A 20,055-nucleotide genomic window follows, 5' to 3' on the forward strand; every position below is an offset into this window, starting at 1 on the left:
TTACTGTGGTATTTCAAATGCTTATGGTTTGGTATTTTGGCCTGTTTTGCTTAAGTGATTATTGGTAGATATAAAGGTTTACGATATTGTTCCTGTCTATTTATAATTGGGGCAAAATCTTCCTTGGTTTAGTAAAAGACTGTTTTTTTTTGTTTGTTTTTTTACATAGGCAGACACCTTTCTCCCGCAGCTTATCTGGCAGCTGTGTCTCTTGTGACCCAGAGAACACATTTGCAAGATGACTGACAGCGTTGGTATATATTAATAGTTTGTGGTCAGAAATAGAGTGATACGGGCGGCGCCTGTGGCTCAGTGAGTAGGGTGTCGGCCCCATATGCCGAGGGTGGTGGGTTCAAACCCAGCCCTGGCCAAACTGCAACCAAAAAATAGCCGGGCGTTGTGGCAGGCGCCTGTAGTCCCAGCTGCTTGGGAGGCTGAGGCAAGAGAATCGCGTAAGCCCAGGAGTTAGAGGTTGCTGTGAGCCGTCTGATGCCACAGCACTCTACCGAGGGCGGTACAGTGAGACTCTGTCTCTACAAAAAAAAAAAAAAAAAAGAAGAAATAGAGTGATACTTTGAATTTGAATGAAACTTAGCTGCCCTTTATTTTTAATTTTTTTTTTTGAAACAGAGTCTTACTCTCTCACCCTAGGTAGAGTGAGAATGGTGTCATCGTAGCTCACAGCAACCTCAAACTCCTGGGCTCAAGAATTCCTCTTGTCTCAGGCTCCTGACTAACTGGGACTACAGGCCTGTGCCACCACACAGCTCTAGTTTGTCTATTTTTAGTAGAGATGGGGGTCTCACTTTTTCTCAAGCTGGTCTTGAACTCCTGAGCTCAAGTAATCCACCTGCCGTGGCCTTCCAGAGTACCAGGATTATAGGCTTGAGCCACTGCACCCAGCCTGGCCTTTTTTTTTTTTTTTTCTTTTTAAGAAATCTGGTTAAGTGGCTTACTTTTATGACCTTCGTGCATGTGGGAGCCTAAGGGAGTTCTAATAAGTCTTTTCTGGTTTAACAAAGAAAAGTCACAACTATTTGAACTTTTTGGAAAACAAAGATGTAAATTTAAGCAGATTACTAGGGTAATGCATTACAGAGTATAATGACCAATTAAAATCAAAGTATTTGTGGTTTATCAGATTTACTTTCAGAGCATATAACACCACTTTCTAAACTTTGGATATTTTACAGAACTCCTTTGTTAGAAATTACATTTGCAAGAGCAGCATTATATTGCTGAAGAGATCTGCTTTTTTTCTTGACGCACTGGGGAAAGAGGAAATAGGTCCATACAAAGCCCTGCACATGTTTGTTTGCAGGAACTTTATTTGACTTAGCCAAACCCAAATGTCCTTCTGTAGCAAGAAAACCGACGCAGACAGAAGACTCCAGGCACCAGTTGATAGAGGAAGCAGCGAGTTTATTCCAGCCGGGGGTCTCAGCAGACTTGTGTCTCAAAAACCGAGCCCACCGACTTGATCTCTTACCTTTCTTTTATACAGTTTTTAGGGCTAGGGTGCACATGAGAGTCACAAAAGATGTGAGGGACGTGACAAACGTGAAAGTCTCGGGACTCAAGGGAAGGTCAGGTTGGCCCGCGCCCTTGACACCGGGCGGGCTACCTGTCTGCAGAGGTGAGGGAAGGTTAAGGAAGTTACAAGGTTACTATCTAGGCCCAGCGCATACCAAGGGAAAGATACACAGATAACAGACACAGCTGCTACAGTAAGAGCGTTATAGACCGGCTAATGCTTATACAGAGTGGCCAGATCTTTAGCTCTGCTTTTTACACTCCTGCCTCACTTCAACAGGTGAATAAACAACAAACTGTAGTATATTCATACAGTGGATTTTTAGTCTGCAAAAAATAATTAAACACATAAATATAAATGAAGGATCACTGATAATGCAGCAATATGGATGAATCTCAAAGAATGATGCTGAGTGAACAAAGCCAGGCAAAAACGAGTATGTACTCTATGATTCAATTTGTATAAAATTCTAGGAAATGCAAACTAAATCCTAGTGAAAGAAAGGTCAGTGCCGCCTGATGAGGGCAGGATGGGAGAGGAACGAAGAGAAAGGGAGGAATTAAAAGAGCCACTAGGAGGTGATAGATATGTTCACTGCCTTGATTGTGATGATGATTTCACAGGTGGTTACAGATGTCAAAACTTACAAATTACATACTTTAAATGTGTGTAGTTTATGGTATGTCCATTGTGCATCAATAAAACTAGTGAAAAGAAAAAGCAAATCTCTCTCTTACATATATCCTCTACTGTCGTGGTCCACGACCTCTGGGCTGTGGCCCAGTACTGGTCCATGGCCTGTTGGGAACTGGGCTGCACAGCAGGAGGTGAGCAGCCGGCAAGCAAAGCTTCATCTGTATTGACGGCTGCTTCCCATTGCTCACTTTACCGCCTGAGCGCTGCCTCATGTTGGATTCAGCCCCCCTGTACCCCCATCTGTGGGAATCTTCTTCCATGAAACTGATCCCTGGTGCCAAAAAAAGGTTGAGGATCACTGTTCTACTCCCTCGTACCTCCCTTCCTTAAGGCACTGGCTTGTCAAAATCACATCATCTGCTAAACCCATTCCTACACCAATGCAAGCGTATCTGGTTGGCAAAACATAAGTAACACTGACGAGTAACACTTGGAAAGAAGGTGCTTTACAAAGCCAGTACAGTGCAAAGCCAGTTTTTATCCAAAAATTGTATCTACTTACAACTTTAGAAAAACATCTAGAAGGTTAGAGACAAATTTAAAAAACAAATAAAAAATAAGTGGTGGCTATTTCCTAGTAGGTTACAGGTGATTTTTATTTTCTGGTTTATATTTTGCTGTGCAATCTGAATTTTTTACAAGCAGTGTGAATTACTTTTATAATCACCAAAACTAAAAAATCAATTTTTATTTTTAGATATTAGAGTTTTTTTGTTTGTTTGTTTTTTGTTTTTTTGTTTTTGTAGAGACAGAGTCTCACTTTATGGCCCTTGGTAGAGTGCCGTGGCCTCACACAGCTCACAGCAACCTCCAACTCCTGGGCTTAAGCGATTCTCTTGCCTCAGGCTCCCGAGTAGCTGGGACTACAGGCGCCCGCCACAACTTCGGCTATTAGAGTTGACTGTTATCTGTATAGGTTGTATTTGGTATAGCTAAGCATCATACTTTGTAAATACAGGACTTAGAGGCTGCCCTGGGATACCCAGAGCTTTTGGAAATGTACTTTACATCTGGTCTGACATTTTTCTCACCATTTTCCCTTTCATCTATAGCTAGAAGACGAAATTACAACTTTGCGGCAAGTTTTGTCAGCGAAAGAAAGGCATCTGGTTGAGATAAAGCAAAAACTCGGCATGAACCTGATGAATGAATTAAAACAGAACTTCAGCAAAAGCTGGCATGACATGCAGACTTCCACTGCGTGAGTATGACATGATCCAAAGTTTAGAATGCGCTCGGCCCGCTGTCTCTGCACTCTTCTCTTCTCTTCTGTTTTTTTTTTTTTTTTTTCTTCTCCTGAAAGGCTGATTTGGAACTTGTAGCTAGGGAAAAAAATTTTTTCTCCAGAAGCAAAACAAAGAAATACATTGCATGTGAAACAGAATCAAACTCTATTTTCACTCAGATTACCTGCATGGGGTTTTATGGCTTAAACATTTTCTCTCATTATATGCTTTAAACATTGATTATGTAGATTTTTTCTTTACATTTTTTTCATAAAAATTATGAGTGGGCAGGTATTTTTTTTCTCTGCATACTTGACACTTGCTACGTATGTTGAGTGTCTTTCAACATATGGTTGGTAGTTTTAGTACTGAGTGTTAGCAATTGAGTTTTTTTTTATTTTTATTTTTTTGTAGAGACAGAGACTCACTGTACCACCCTCGGGTAGAGTGCCATGGCATCACACGGCTCACAGCAACCTCTAACTCTTGGGCTTACACGATTCTCTTGCCTCAGCCTCCCGAGCAGCTGGGACTACAGGTGCCCGCCGCAACGCCCGGCTATGTTTTTGTTGCAGTTTGGCCAGGGCTGGGTTTAAACCCGCCACCCTCCGCATATGGGGCTGGTGCCCTACTCAGTGAGCCACAGGCGCTGCCCAGCAATTAAGTTTTAAAAAAACCCTCATCCCTCTCATGTTTCGGTATATGCCTTTCATCCTCACTACTCTATGAAATACTTAGGGCTGAGTTTAGACCAACAGCTTTGGCCTTGCTATTATTATCTTCTTATCCTGTGTTAGGCAAGGTACAGAATAACCTTGCTTATTCTACAATCACACTTTTATCAGATTTTTTAAGTTATATGAATATTTAACTGTGGTGTTACTTTTCTCATGATTTAAAATGTTTTGCTTGCCAAGTGGTCTTGTATCCAAGGGAACAAGGTACCCACGTATGTGATATGAATTTTCTTTTTGTCTGTTAGGGGTAGGGGACTTATGGGGAAATCACAGAAACTCCCTATCTTCAGCTGTAACTTCAGTCTTAAATTCCACCATCAAGCAATTTTCATCTTTGAATTCTGTATTTTTTTCCCTAGTATCTCCCACTGGAAGATAAAGATACTGGATTCCTAATACATAAGTAGGAGTAAGTTTTTCTCTTTGTGGGACTTTTCTCCCAGGTACAGAGGCCTGCTAGTAGGAAGAGGTACTCATGATCAACAATGATTATTTCAGTTTTGCCAGCTGCCACCTTTGCCTGCTGGTTCCTAAGGACTAAGATTTAAGACTGTTTGCTCCTGTGTAAACATTCTCTGTATATAAGGAGTTGGAGCTAAAAGGAGCCTGGTGCCTCTCCAACCTGGCTCCTTAGTTTCCATGTGAAGGAGAATGTTTCTCTGCCCTTAAACATGGCCCAACTGTACACCAGAAGGACTCTTTCAGATAGGCTCACGGCATAAGCCAAAGTAGGGTGACATGGAGCCAGGGAGCCCATCACTTTCCCTCCAGAGGCTAACCAACCTTTTTCCACTTATGGGTGACAATTTGGAAGAAAATAAGAAACCCCACACAGATGTGCAGCAGTTTAAAAGACATACTGAATGGTCTCATGAAGAAGGAAGAGGGATCATAGGCACTAAATTAAATAAGTTTATCTGTCTGTAGTTTTGGCTTCTTGTGTTTCTACTTTGGTAGCCAATGCTAGTGAATGATGTTGACAGTGTAAAGCGGAATAATCTCCAATTTCCTGGGTCTGATCACCTCTGCATTAAATCCAGGCCTGGAGGCTCCAGGGCACACTGATCTGAACTTCCCTCTGGGTTGTGAGAACCAGTAGGCCCTTTCTGCTTGGCCTTCCTAATCACACTGCAAGGATAAACTAACTAGATGGAGGCCAGGGATTCTGGCTATCCTTTGCTGAAGGGAATGGGAGGCAGTAAGAAGGGAATACAGGGCAGAGTGTGCCAGGTTTGCTCCAGGTCTGACAGGGGCGGGGTAAGAGGTGGGCAGGGAGAGGAGAAAGTCACTCTCCCCCTGGGATGTTGAATTAGATCAGGCAAGTTCAAGGAACTCCCACAGAGTAGAATATGTATTTATGTCTTTCCATGTTTGAAAAACAAATTGGTCTTACAGTCAAGCTGTCTACTTAGTGTAAAGCTTTTTGTTGGGGAAATAGCACAGATATACTTCCTAGGCTAATGGGGTTTAAAGTCTAGTTGGGAAGAGAGTTTGGGGGATTTGTTTGTCTTATAGACAAAGTCATGGACAGAGAAGAGATAGGATTTAGAGGCAGCCAAATGGTATGAAAGTGGATGATGAGGAAAATAAAAGGAACAAGTGTGACTTTTGTGCTGGAGCTATTTACTGTGACGGGAGATGGCATCGTAACTGGGTTCATGGGCTACAGACTTGAGGTCATATTAATGCCTGTGCCATAGGTGTGTGGATTGAATGATTCAGTATTTGTAAAGTCCGTAGGACCGTGTCTGATAGTTTAGGCATGCAATAATTATTCTCTGCTATGAGAGAACTTGAAAAATACATCTGGAGGAGACACTCCAGAATTCTGTTTTGGCGATGCAACATCTGAAATGCCCAACAGACAAACAAGTTTATACACTGAGAGGGCAACGCAGAAGAAAAGTTCAAGGCTGATGTGGCTATTGGGATTCATCTGCATATAGTTGTACTGAAAACTATATGACTGAGTGAGGTTTCCTTGGAGATTATTTAATAAAAATAGATGATCATGGACCCACTGATTTTCAGTCCGTGTGCATGGTACACTGATATACCATGAAGAGGATCTTACGATCCTCAAAATAGTTAATTAAATTATTTTTGAAAGCCACTCAAAACATAGTAAGTATATTCTTGTTTTTACTTTTTTTTAATCAACATAATTTAAGTGTGATGTGGAAGTTTAACTATAGGTTCAAGTGTGCCATGATATAAAAAAGGTTAAAAACACTGTTCTAACCTCTAGGAGGGAAGTGAACTTTCCTTTGTAGGAAAGAATCAGTCCCTTTCTTAAGCAGAAGGCATTAAGTCCATCAACCACATAATTTTGGGAAAGGATCTCTCTCCATCCTTTTTTTCTTGGCTGCTGAGGAAAAGGGGAGGGTCTTTATCATATGTTGGGAGGAATGATAGAATCTATTTAAACCCCTGAATGAATTAAACCCCTACTCTGTTAGCATTGATGGGACTCCCAGGAGGGATGAGACCTAACCTCATATGATGAAAAATTTGATGTAAGGGTATGGTGAACTATGGTTGAGTTAGGTTGAGTAGAATCAGATTTTGAAGCACTAAAAAGAATTTTAGCTGTCGAAGGACGTATGTGATTCCCAGATGCGATACTTTGCATACTGATTAAGCAATCATGACCTATTTAGTTTGATTTATAATGAAATGAAAATCTATGGTACATTAATGAAAGATCTTGGTATATTTTTGTCTGCAGGAGGATCCAAATTGGAATAGGCCCCAATGAGTAGGAATAATTACACAGCAGATTGAAATCATATCCTTTATAGAAAGATTCCAGGAATACAGGAGCAGGGCAAGGGGGCATCTGCGCCCATGGCTGTTGTTGCCATTGTTCTTGTAGTTTTTTATGTGTCCAGGTTTGAGAGAATCTAAGAACCCACAAAAATGCCCTTCCTTTTTTGGTTTTCTGCTGCCTTTTTAATGTTGTCTTTAGGCTTCAAGGAGATGGGGGAGGTGGATGGTTTGGGGATGGAGAAGGTGGAAAAATTGAATCTCTTCTGTAGGTAGAAGTAGGAATGAGGAAATGCAACTTTGTGGTGAGCTATACAAACTGATAGGCTTCGTTTATTAGATTTAATAAGTGTTCTGCATTGCTGAGCCCTGAAATCTCCCCACTGATAAACCCCTCTGCATTGTGCCACAGTTCAAACGGCAGGTCAACAAAGGGCAGAAGATTTGAGAAAAGGAATTTAAACTATTCAATCTTTTTGAAAACTTAATAACTTCATCTTACATAAAGAGAAATAAAAGCCTCACGCTCACCATTTTTAAAAAATGCACAGTCCTTGGAAATTGAAGTTTAGTTTATTACGATTTATTTACTCTTTCATTTTGTGCTCCTAAGACGTCCAGGCCATCGTGGTCAGGAATGATTATTATCTCTTTTTATGAGGAGCTGCTGTAGCACTGTTGAATTCAGAAGTGTGAGTGAAAGAAGATTAAAGACCTAATTTTAAAAGATGTGCATATCCAATCTCTCACATGGTTGTTCACTCTTTTTACCTTTAGGCTTTCATCTTATTACACAATTTTTTTTTCCTAGATACAAGTAGTAAATTTATGTTTTCATAACACATTTCGGGAAGCTTTGGAGGAAAATAACTCTATATGGTTTTTTTTTTTGTATCTTTGGGGATATATGCTGACATTAAAGGAATACGCTCTTTTAAATCTCATGATAGAAAATATATCCATGCTATCAAATAGCTTCTTGTAAAAAGATGAATTTTTACTTTTAAATGCTTTATTTAAGTCCAAACATTTTAGAAGATGATATGTTCTCTCCTTTTGATTATAATCCTGACTTTCAAATTAGGAAGACGTGACATAGAAATTCAATAGACACGCTTTTTATTTTGCAGACTTGCTTTTTATTTTGCTTGGAAGGTGGCAGGATTGGAGTGTTGGACAAACAGCTAACCTTACGTGCTATCTGTTCCAGCCAAACTCGAGTCTCTGAAAAGTAAAGCCTATTTCCCTGTTGTCTTTCACGGAAAAATAGAAAGCTTACTTATACTCAAAAAAACAAAAACAAAAACAAAACACCAAACAAACCAATCCCCCCATTCCCAATAAAGTCTTAAAATGAGTTAATACATATGAAGTATTCAATAAATATTTGTTGCTATCATAGTTAATTCTCTGCCAAAGAAAGGTTTATACCAGATCGAGCTTTGTTGGGAAGTACAGGTCCCTGTAGAACTGTTTTTGCTAGAATTGCTTCAGGACATGAAAGGATGAATTTCCTTTCAGGAAACCTTCAGGCCTTGGTTGTCGTCCAGGGTTAGAAGCTGCACATGGGAAATTCCTGGCTGTGCATCTGTAGCTGAAGTGAGGACAGGCACACACACACACACACAGACCTAAAGCATATACTCCCAGTTTTTCCGCTGCCCAGTGCACAATTGACAGCAACCCAAGGACATTGAAACAATTCTATCTTTATTTAAGATGTTTAAGGAAAACATCCACATTCTTACCTCCCCCCACACCTCCAAGTCTCCATTGTCCATCATCACACACGCTGTTCCATGTGTACACATTATTTAGCTCCCAATTACAAATGAGAACACAGGGTGTTTGTCTTTCTGTGTCTGAGTTGTTTCACATAAAGTAATGGCCTCCACATTTCCATCCACATTGCTACAAAGACATGATTTCATTATTTTTTACAGATGAATAGTATTTCACTGTGTCCTTATCCCACTTTTTAATGGGACTATTTGGGGGTTTTGTTGTTTACTTCCTTATAAATTCTACATATTAGTCCCTTGTCAGATGTAGAGTTTGTAGGTTTTTTCTCCCATTCCAAAGGTTGTCTGTTCACTCTATTGTTTATTTCTTTTGATGTGAAAAAGCTTTGTAGGTTAATTAAGTCAGATTTGCCTATTTTTGTCATTTATTGCCTGTGCTTTTGAAGTCTTAGTCATAAATTCTTTGCTTAGACTAGTGTCCAAAAGAGTTTTCCCTACATTTTCTTCTGGCATTTTTGTAGTTTTGGGTCTTACATTCATGTTTTTAATCCATCTTGAGTTACTTTTTTGTGTATGGTGAGAGATAAGGATCTAGTTTCACACTTCTACATATGGCAATCTAATTTTTCCAACATCGTCTATTAAAAAGGGTGTTTGTTTCCCAGTACATGTTTTTGTTGGCTTTATCAAAAGTCAATTGGTTGCAAGTATATGGCTATAAGTATGGGGTCTTTATTCCATTCCATTGATTAATGTGATTATTTTTATATCAATACCATGCTGTTTTGGTTACTATAGTTTGTAATATAATTTGAAGTCAGGCAATATAATGCCTCCAACATTGTTCTTTTTTCCCCAACACTGTTTTGGCTATTTGGGCTCTTTTTTTTTTGTTTCACATGAACCTTAGAATTGTTTTTTCTAATTCTACGAAAAATGATGTTGGTATTTTGATAGGAATTGCACTGAATCTAAGATTGCTTTGGTCAGTATGGTCATTTTAACAATATTAATTCTTCTGATTCATGAGCATGGGATGCTTTTCAATTTGTTTGTGTCATCTATAATTTGTTTCATCAGTTTTCTAGTTTTCCTTGTAGAGATCATTCACCTCCTTGGTTAAATATATTTCTAGGGTTATTTTTTTTTAGCTATTGTAAATGGATGTCTTCTTGGCCTGATAGTTATTGGTATACAGTATTACTTTTGAGTCTACGGCCATACCACCCTGAATGCACCCAATCTCATCAGATTCATGAGCATGGGATGCTTTTGATTTCAGTGTATTGATTTTATACCCTAAAACTTTACTGAATTTATTTGTAAAATGCAGGAGTTTTTCGTTAGAGCTTTAGGGTTTTCTAGATATAAGATTTTATCACCAGCAAACAGGGATAGTTTTGACATCCTCTTTTCTGATTTGGATGCCTTTTCTTTTCTAAAATATTTAACACTGCCTTAACCTATCCATATGGCTGAATTTTAACACTGAAATTTTGTATAGAAATAGAGTTGCGGGCGGCGCCTGTGGCTCAGTCGGTAAGGCGCCGGCCCCATATACCGAGGGTGGCGGGTTCAAACCCGGCCCCGGCCAAACTGCAACCAAAAAATAGCCGGGCGTTGTGGCGGGCGCCTGTAGTCCCAGCTGCTCGGGAGGCTGAGGCAAGAGAATCGCTTAAGCCCAGGAGTTGGAGATTGCTGTGAGCTGCGTGAGGCCACGGCACTCTACCGAGGGCCATAAAGTGGGACTCTGTCTCTACAAAAAAAAAAAAAAGAAATAGAGTTGCATTGTTCCTGGTAGGGACAAAATGTCATTAATACCACACTAAAGGCAGAGCTGAGCAAGATGACCAGAAGAGGACCAGAAGGTCCTTCAGCTGAGTTCTCCTAGTATGACTAGGACAAAAGAGAGAACCCAGCCATATCTGGCACAGGGACCTTACACGGAGTCATAGCTCAGGGAGCATAGCAAGGTGGTTAGCTGGATACAGCATGTGATCCAGAATGGAGGAAATCTGACTCATTAGATGGGTAATTATCAGCATAGGCATTGGCCACCCACCTCCCCCCTGTCCAGATGGAAGGAAGCCTTTCTGGAGATTTTGGTTTGAGAAGGAAGCTGCACATTGAGTGGAAAGCTTAGAAGAATGGGCAGACTCAAACAGTATACAGCAACCAGACTTGAATACTGATTGGAGAGGATTTACCATCAATTTGGTGGCTGGTGAGACACCCATAGTGGGAAGGTCTCTGTGGCCAAGTGGCTGCCATTGTGGGAATGTTGTGAGAAAGTCTTAGCAGGGGCCTAAAGTACGGCCATCTTAATTCCACCTGCTAGGATCAGAGCTCCACTCTTGGGACAGCTGAGGGACTCCCCATGGGAACTGGTGTCAGGGGACACTGTGAGATCTGCCCTTGAATGATTCTGGAGAGCTTAAAGATCCCAACCCAGCAAGATCTGAATGCTGATGAAATAATCCGGTGCTTACCAAAGGCAACTAAGTTAGGAATAAGAACCACAGAGGTTGCCAGCTGTGTTTTCAGTCTCTTAAAATAAAGCACAGCACCACCTGGTGTCCCAGTGGTATATTGCAACATATATATTGCTATAAAGTTGGTTCCTTCTGATATATATATACATATATATACACACACACACACACATATGTATTTTTGTCTTTTTAATTACTTTTTTATTCTTTATTGTTTTTCTCTTTTATGTTTCTGTGGTTGCTACAGTTTTGGGCTATTTGAGCTTTTTTTGTTTTGTTGTGTTTTGTTTTTGCTAATTTGTTTGGTTGGTTCTATTCTTAACTTCCATTTTTACTTTCATCAAGAGCAAGGACTCCTGGAATTTTAGTCATGGTATTTTAGCCTCATTTATTCTCTCTCTATATTCCACTCCTCTTCATTCTCTCTTTTACTTTCCTCATCTTTTCTACATAAATCACTTGTGTAACAGCTAAGATATCACCTCTTTTTTTTTTTTTTTTTGGTCTTTCTTCTTTCTTTCCTTTTTCTTTTTCCTTCTCTCTTCTTTATTTGATATAACTGTATTTTTAATTTCATTATCTATTCTTCTTATATTTCATTCCTTTTCTTTCCCATCTTTTCTTTTATTGCTGGGTGCTGGGGTGGCATGACTGTGGACTGGAGGGGAGATCATAACAGTAGTCTGGCTCAAGGAGAGCAATTGATCATGGTGTAGGGAGCAATTCTACTTTTGGCCCTTGGAAGACAATATTGGGAAGTCCAGTAGAATTTTTCTATTTTGCATTTTATTTGTGTTTATTTTTTTCCTTCTTGTTTTTTGTTTTTTCTCTTTTCTTTCTCTTCCTATTTTTGGCAGAGGAAGAATTTGGCTTTGCTCAGGCTGGTAAGGAGCTCCTGATTTTGAGGAACCCAGACCCTCAAAATCTTTGAATTACAGGCATGGCTTTAATACCATGCCAATCAATACCATTTATTCTACCACTTTGATTCTCTCTTCCTGTCCTCATTTTCTCCTGTTCTTCAATTCTTTTCTTTCATCCGCCTTTCCTTCTTTTTCTTTTCTTTTTCTCTTTCCTTCTTTTTTCTTCTTTCTTTTCCTCTTGTTTCTCCCTCCTTGCACTTTACCCTTCTCTTTCTTTTGACCTAAGCTCTGAGACAAGGTAATTTGAAGCAAAGAAGGAAATGAAAAGGAAAAAGGAGAACAAGGAGGTGAACAAAAAGAAAGAACACATGAGGAGGAACAAAAAGAAAAGTTTGGGCAACATGAAAAACCAAAACAGAGCAGTTCCCCCATGGGATCATAAGGCAGCTATCAGAAGACTCCACCCATAAACAATTAATGGATTTCACAGAAAGAGAATTTAAAGTATGGATAATAAAGACAATTAAAGGAATGAATGAGAAAATGGAAAAAACTAAAAGTTGGATGAGAGATATGTAGAATATAGAAAGGGTATGGTGGAGCTTAAGGAAATGAAGGAAATAATCAAGGTATGTAAAGATGCAGTAGAAAGTATCAAAAATGGAGAAGAAGGAACCTTAGAGCTAGAGGATAAAGTTTTTGAGTTAACCCAGGTAGTCAAATAGGCAGAAAATAAGACAAAGAAAGCAGAACAGGTGCTTAGAGAACTACGAGACTCCAGGAAGTGTTCAAACATACAAATAATAGGGATCTCTTAAGGGGAAGAAGATTGTCCCAAAGGAATTGAAGTCCTACTAAAGACTATCATAAATGAAAACTTGCCAAGTTTTACTAAAGATTCTGACACACTCCTTTTAGATGGATATCAAACCCAGGTCGTTTCAATTCAACCAGAGCTTCTCCAAGACACCTTGTAATGAACCTGTCCAAAGTCAAGATTAAAGAAAAAATTATGCAAGCAGCCAAGAGTAAGCATCAACTGACCTACAGAGGCAGAGCCATTAGGATGACAGCAGACTTTTCAACTAAAAGCTTGCAAGCCAGAAGAGCATGGTCATCCACCTTCAACATTCTTTTTTTTTTTTTTTTTTTATTTATTTTTTTATTGTTGGGGATTCATTGAGGGTACAATAAGCCAGTTACACTGATTGCAATTGTTAGGTAAAGTCCCTCTCACCTTCAACATTCTTAAACAAAATAATTTCCAGCCCAGAATTCTGTATCCTGCTAATGTAAGCTTCAAAATTGATGGAGAAATCAAATGTTTTGCAGATATACAAACATTGAGGGAATTTGCCACAACAAGATGAGCTCTACAGGAAATACTTAACCTATTCTCAACACAGACCATCACAATGGACCACCAGCAAAATAAACAGTCTGAAGCTAAAGGTTAAAACTTAGCTTCCACAGTGGCTCAAAGAACAAAACTACATAACAGACTTTTACAAAATAAGATGAATAGAACTCCACCACACTTATAATTTTCTCAGTAAATGTCAATGATTAAATTAACCATTGAAGAGGCACAGGCTGGTGGACTGGATGAAAAAGCACAAGTCATTCATATGCTGTCTCCAGGAAATACACCAAGCCTTTAAGGACAAATCAAGACTCGGGGTAAGGGATGGAAAACAGTATTTCAAGCAAACAGAAATCAGAAGAAAGGAAGGGTTGGTGATCTTGTTTTCAGATACAAGCAGATTTAAAGTAACTAAAGTTAAGAAAGACAAAGATAGACACTTTATACTGGTAAAAGGAACAATATAACAAGAAGACATTTCAATTTTAAATATTTATGCACCCAACTTAAATGCTCCCAGATTTATGAAACAGACCTTGATGGGTCTGAGCAACATGATATCCTGTAACACAATCATAGCCAGGGTCTTTAACACTCCTCTGACAGAACTGGACAGATCCTCTAAACAGAAACTAAACAGAGATACAAAAGACTTAAATGTGTCCCTAGAACAAATGTGATTAATAGACATATACGGAACACACTATTCCAAAGCTAAAGAATATACATTTTTCTCATCAGTTCATGGTATATACTCCAAAATTGACCACATCCTAGGATACAAATCAAACCTCAGCAAAATTAAAAGAACAGAAATTATGTGCGGCACCTGTGGCTCAGTGAGTAGGGCGCCGGCCCCATATATGGAGGGTGGTGGGTTCAAACCCAGCCCCGGCCAAACTGCAACCAAAAAATAGCCAGGCGTTGTGGCAGGCGCCTGTAGTCCCAGCTGCTCAGGAGGCTGAGGCAAGAGAATTGTGTAAGCCCAAGAGCTAGAGGTTGCTGTGAGTCCTGTGACATCATGGCACTCTACTGAGGGTGGTAAAGTGAGACTCTGTCTCTACAAAAAAAAAAAAAAAAAAAAAAGAAAGAAAGAAATTATACCTTGTATCTTCTTAGATCATAAGGCAATAAAGGTGGAACTCACCTCCAACAAAAATGTTCATCCCCACACAAAAGCATGGAAATTAAACAATTTTATGCTAAATGACAATTGGGTTCAGGAAGAAATGAAGGAGGAAATTGTTAAATTCCTCAAACATAATAACAATGAAGGCAAAAGTTACCAAAATCTGGGATGCAGCAAAAGCATTCTTAAGAGGGAAATTTGTCACATTAGACACCTACATTCAAAAAACAGAAAGAGACAGCATCAACAAACTGGAACTGGAAAAGAAGAGCAATCTAATCCTAAACCCAGCAGAAGAAAAGAAATAACCAAAATTAAATCAGAGATTAATGAAATTGAAAACAAAAGAGTCATTCAGAGAATTAATGAAACAAAAAGTTGTTTTTTTGAAAAAAATAAATTGATAAACCTTTGGCCAGATTAACTAGAAACAGAAAAGTTAAATCTCTAATAACTTCAATCAGAAAAGATAAAGGGGAAATAACAATGATACAATATAGATAACAGATATGTTAACGGATGATACAAGAGATCATCTCTGAGTACTACAAGAAACTCTATGCCCAGAAATTTGACAATGTGGAGGAAATGAATCAGTATCTGTAATTGCACCCTGTCCCTAGGCTTAACCAAGAAGAAATCGATCTCTTGAACAGACTGATTTCAAGAACTGAAATTGAAGAAGCAATAAAAAGAAATCTCCCAACAAAAAAAATGCCCTAGTCTAGATGACTTCACACCAGAATTCTATCTAACCTTCAAAGAAGAGCTTATATCTGTGCTGTGGAAATTCTTCCAAAAAAATTGAGAAGGAAGGAATCTTCCCCAACACATTCTACAAAGCAAACATCACCCTGATACGAAAACCAGGAAAAGACCCACCTAAAAAAGAGAACTTCAGACTAATTTCACTAATGAATATAGATGCAAAAATTCTCAATAAAATCCTAACAGATAGATTACAACTACACATCAAAAAAATCATTCGTCATGATCAAGTAGGTTTTATTATTGGGATGCAAGGCTGATTTAATATATGCAAGTCCATAAACACAATTCACCATATCAACAGAAGCAAAAACAAAGACCTGATCCTCTCAGTAGATGCAAAAAAACAAAAAAAATCGATAAAATTTAGCATCCTTTTCTAATTAGAACACTTAAGAATATAGGCACAGGTGGCATATTTCTTAAACTGATTGAAGCCATCTATGACAAACCCACAGCTAATATTTTACTGAATGGAGTAAAACTTAAAGCTTTTCCACTTAGAAATGGAAACAGACAAGATTGTTCTCTGTCTCCATTACTATTCAACATAGTGCTGGAAGTTCTAGCCAATACAGTAGGCAAGAGAAAGAAAGAAAGGGCATCCAAGTGGGTGCAGAGGAGGTCAAACTCTTGGACTTTGCCACCGATATGATCTTAGAGAACCCCAAAGACTCAACCACAAGATTTCGGGAAGTGATAAAAAAAATACAGTTACGTCTCAGGATATAAAATCAATGTCCACAAATCAGTAGCTTTTGTATATGCCAATAACAGCCAAGATGAGAAGCTAATCAAGGACACAGTTCCCTTCACAGTAGCTTCAAAAATTTAAATACCTAGGAATATACATAACAAAAGAGGTGAAGGCCCTCTACAAAGGAAATTACAAAACCCTAAGAAAAGAAATAGCAGAAGATATTAACAAATGGAATAACATACTATGCTCATGGCTGGGAAGAATCAACATTGTGAAAATGTCTGTTCTTCACATTTATAAGAGGGACTTTATGTAACAAATGCAATCAGTGCATCCTAATTCTTTGTATCCTCAATGAATCCCAAACAAGAAAAAATATATATAACACACTAAAGTAGTCTCTATATATGCTCACCCCCCCATTTTTCTATAGAAATTTGTTTAAAACACAGTACAGCTATCACTTATTTACAAGATGTACTTCTCTCTAGATAGCTATATTTAAATCAAGCCATTAAATTCAGAATGTCACATTAATACACAGAACGATTCAAAAGTTGCCCCTGCTCAAAGTTTAAAGCACACTCAAATACATAAAGTTTAACTACATGGGTCAGTTTAAAAGAAAATTAAATATTTAGTCTAATTGTAAGAAATTCTTGAAGAAATGCAGAACCAACACCAGAATGAATTCTCTACTTACCAGTCCCAACTTCATGCAGTGGCCAGAGATACTGCAGAATATTTCTTTACTTTCTCCCTGAGTCACCTTTCAGGCCATACAGAGTCAATGGTGGGGGGATGCTCAATAAAAGCTCTTTCTTCAGCCTTCCTTGATTAGCTTTTCTATCCCTATTTCTCTTTTCTCCTCAGGGCTCAGCTCTATTCTGCTGGCACTTACTTGGAGAAAGCTCCATGGACCTCATACTCCGATTGGATTTTCTCTGTCCAATGTACCTCTTAAAAGTCTTCGTAAGGGTTTAGGCTTAGGTCTTTTTAATTCTTCAAAGTGGGACATTTAAAACACAACACAACTCTTTTCTTGCTAAATTAGATGGCATCACAAAGCGGAACAGCTAGATCAGAGGCTCTAAGGCAGGAGGGGACCTGGTATCTTCCAGGAACAGTATGGAGGTCAGGAGGACAGGAGTAGAGGGAGCAAACAGGAAGAGATAAGGGACACCAGGCTATGCAGGGATGACCTGTGGACTTTAAATATTTACCCTGAGGAGCCAGTGCCGGGCTTTGAGCAGAGAAGTGTCATGCCATGACTTAATGCCTTAATAGATCCCTCTGGCTCTGTATTGATAAGGGACCATGAGGAGATAAAGGTGGAGGCAAGGAGTCTGGTTAGAAGGTAATTGCAACAGCCCTGGTGACTGGTGATGGTGAACTAAACTAAGGTGATTAGTGGAAGTGGTCAGAAAATAGACAAATTCTGGGCCTATTTTGAAAGTTGAAATGACCAAAAGTGTTTCCTGGTAGATTGGATTTGGAAGGTGAAAGAAATGAAAGTGTCAAAGATGATGTTAGTCTCCTATTTTGGTCATTCAATGGATTGTGTTATTTCCTTAACAAAACACATGAGAAACTTCTGCATAGGAAAAGTTTGTCTTGATATATATCAGGATTGTAATGTCAGTAAAAAGAGTCCTAGATTGGGCCTAATTCCAAATCCCAGTCCATAGAGTAAGAATGTTTCTTCTGGACATAATACTGTGATATTTTCACTTTGAAAATTTTCAGACTCATTACGTTTAATGCCCTTTCAAAGCATAGCCAAATTATTACTTTGTGAAAACTTTGTTAGCATCCAATAAATATAACTGGGATAGGAATTGAAGATTTTTCTTATTTATTTAAAAATAACACCTCTTATTTTTAAGGCCAAAACCACTACATTTATATCTTGCTTTTGAAGACTATTCTGAGTCTACTTAATTCAAGTATTCAGGACGTGGCTACGGGAACCTATTCCATAGCATATTTCTTTTTTTTTTTTGTAGAGACAGAGTCTCACTTTATGGCCCTCGGTAGAGTGCCATGGCGTCACACAGCTCACAGCAACCTCCAACTCCTGGGCTTAGGTGATTCTCCTGCCTCAGCCTCCCGAGTAGCTGGGACTACAGGCGCCCGTCACAATGCCCGGCTATTTTTTTGTTGCATTTTGGCCGGGGCTGGGTTTGAACCCGCCACCCTCGGTATATGGGGCCGGCGCCCTGCTCACTGAGCCACAGGCGCCGCCCCATAGCATATTTCTTCTGAAGAATTCTCAGCTCATGCAATTTCAAGATTACACCTCACTAAAATCTTGTAATGAGGATTGATCTTTTTATTTCTTGTCTTTAATATTTAGTACTACTTGAAAAGCCTTATCATTAATGAAAAGTTAGATGATAGTTTATTTCATGTATAATATGCCTGAAATTCTGTAGTTTCACATGGTCAAAGATATTTTTTCCTTAATTAGAGCTTGAAGTTATGTGGCAATATGTAAAAATAAAATACAATTTGAATAAGCTGATATTTTTGGACCTTCCCATAAGAAATAAATGAGGCAAACTCCCGAAAAGCTGCTCATTTCTTCCACCTTCTCACGTCTCACCTGCTGCTGAGCCAGGGCGCTCTGGCTGTTCTACTCATATAACCCTCTCAGAGACACACGCTACATCCTTGTCACCAGCTTCTTCTTTGACCCTCATTCCCCTTGCTTTTTTCCCATATGTGGTAGGAATGAATACTTAGTTTTAAGATTTATCAACAAATGATGTATGATTTTTACCTTTTCTGAAGAATAGGTATCGTGTAATTAAATAACACATAGAGCTGATAGTATTATAGATTCATTCCATCCTGTTTAAAAAAAAAAAAAAAGAGGATTCCAGCTTGCCATATTATCAAGTGATCATCATATAATCAAGTGATTTCAGTCTTGGAGAAGCCCAAGGGTATATTTGCAAGCATTCACTAGAGTCTTATATTATGTTCAAGACAGGGTGACCTGTGGGGGAGAGCAGGGGTAGAGGGGAAACGGAAGTTCCTGCACAGATGATTTCACATGCGTAAAAGTTTTCTCAAAGGTAGCAGGTACAGGCCAGGCACAGAACTCATGCATGTGATCCTAGCACTTTGGAAGGCTGAGGTAGGAGGATCCTTTGAACTCAAGAGTTTGAGACTTATCTGAAGAGGGTGGTGGGTTCGAACCCAGCCCCAACCAAACTGCAACAAAAAATATCCGGGCATTGTGGTGAGTGCCTGTAGTTCCAGTTACTCCAGAGGCTGAGGCAACACAATCACCTAAGTCCAAGAGCTGGAGGTTGCTGTGAGCTGTGACACCATAGCACTTTACCCAGGGCAACAAAAGTGAGACTCTGTCTCCAAACAAACAAAAAAAAAAGATAGAATAATTAAAATCTCAAAACTGCAGATGCTGGCGTGGATGTGGAGAGAAGGGAACACTTTTACACTGCTGGTGGGACTGCAAACTAGTTCAATCTTTCTGCACGGAAGTATGGAGAAAGCTCAAAGCACTCAAGCTAGACCTCCCATTTGATCCTACAATCCCATTACCCAGAAGGAAAAAAATCCTTTTATAATAAGGACACTTGTACTAGACTGTTTATTGCAGCTCAATTTACAATCGCCAAAATGTGGAAACAGCCTAAATGCCCACCAACCCAGGAATGGATTAACAAGCTGTGGTATATGTATACCATGGAATACTATTCAGCCATTATAAAAAAAAAAAAAAAGGAGACTTTACATCCTTCATATTAACCTGGATGGAAGTGGAAGACATTATTCTTAGTAAAGCATCACAAGAATGGAGAAGCATGAATCCTATGTACTCAATTTTGATATGAGGACAATTAATGACAATTAAGGTTATGGGGGGGGAAGCAGAAAGAGGGACGGAGGGAGGGGGGTGGGGCCTTGGTGTGTGTCACACTTTATGGGGGCAAGACATGATTGCAAGAGGGACTTTACCTAACAATTGCAATCAGTGTAACCTGGCTTATTGTACCCTCAATGAATCCCC

The 20,055-nt window shown here is 39.1% G+C and overlaps 1 protein-coding gene across 4 annotated transcripts in view; it reads left to right on the forward strand.

Annotated features, from left to right (window-relative positions):
• The window catches only part of TPD52L1 (TPD52 like 1), a 108,836-nt gene that overhangs the window by 71,330 nt on the left and 17,451 nt on the right, over window positions 1–20,055 (forward strand). For all 4 annotated transcript variants that reach the window (XM_053592820.1, XM_053592822.1, XM_053592821.1 and 1 more), the window contains exon 3: window positions 3,283–3,431. In XM_053592820.1, the coding sequence (XP_053448795.1) occupies window positions 3,283–3,431 (149 nt within the window). The remainder of the gene's footprint in view (window positions 1–3,282; window positions 3,432–20,055) is intronic.

Source organism: Nycticebus coucang, chromosome 5 (genome assembly GCF_027406575.1).
Source record: "Nycticebus coucang isolate mNycCou1 chromosome 5, mNycCou1.pri, whole genome shotgun sequence".
In the NCBI taxonomy this organism is placed as follows: Eukaryota; Metazoa; Chordata; class Mammalia; order Primates; family Lorisidae; genus Nycticebus; species Nycticebus coucang.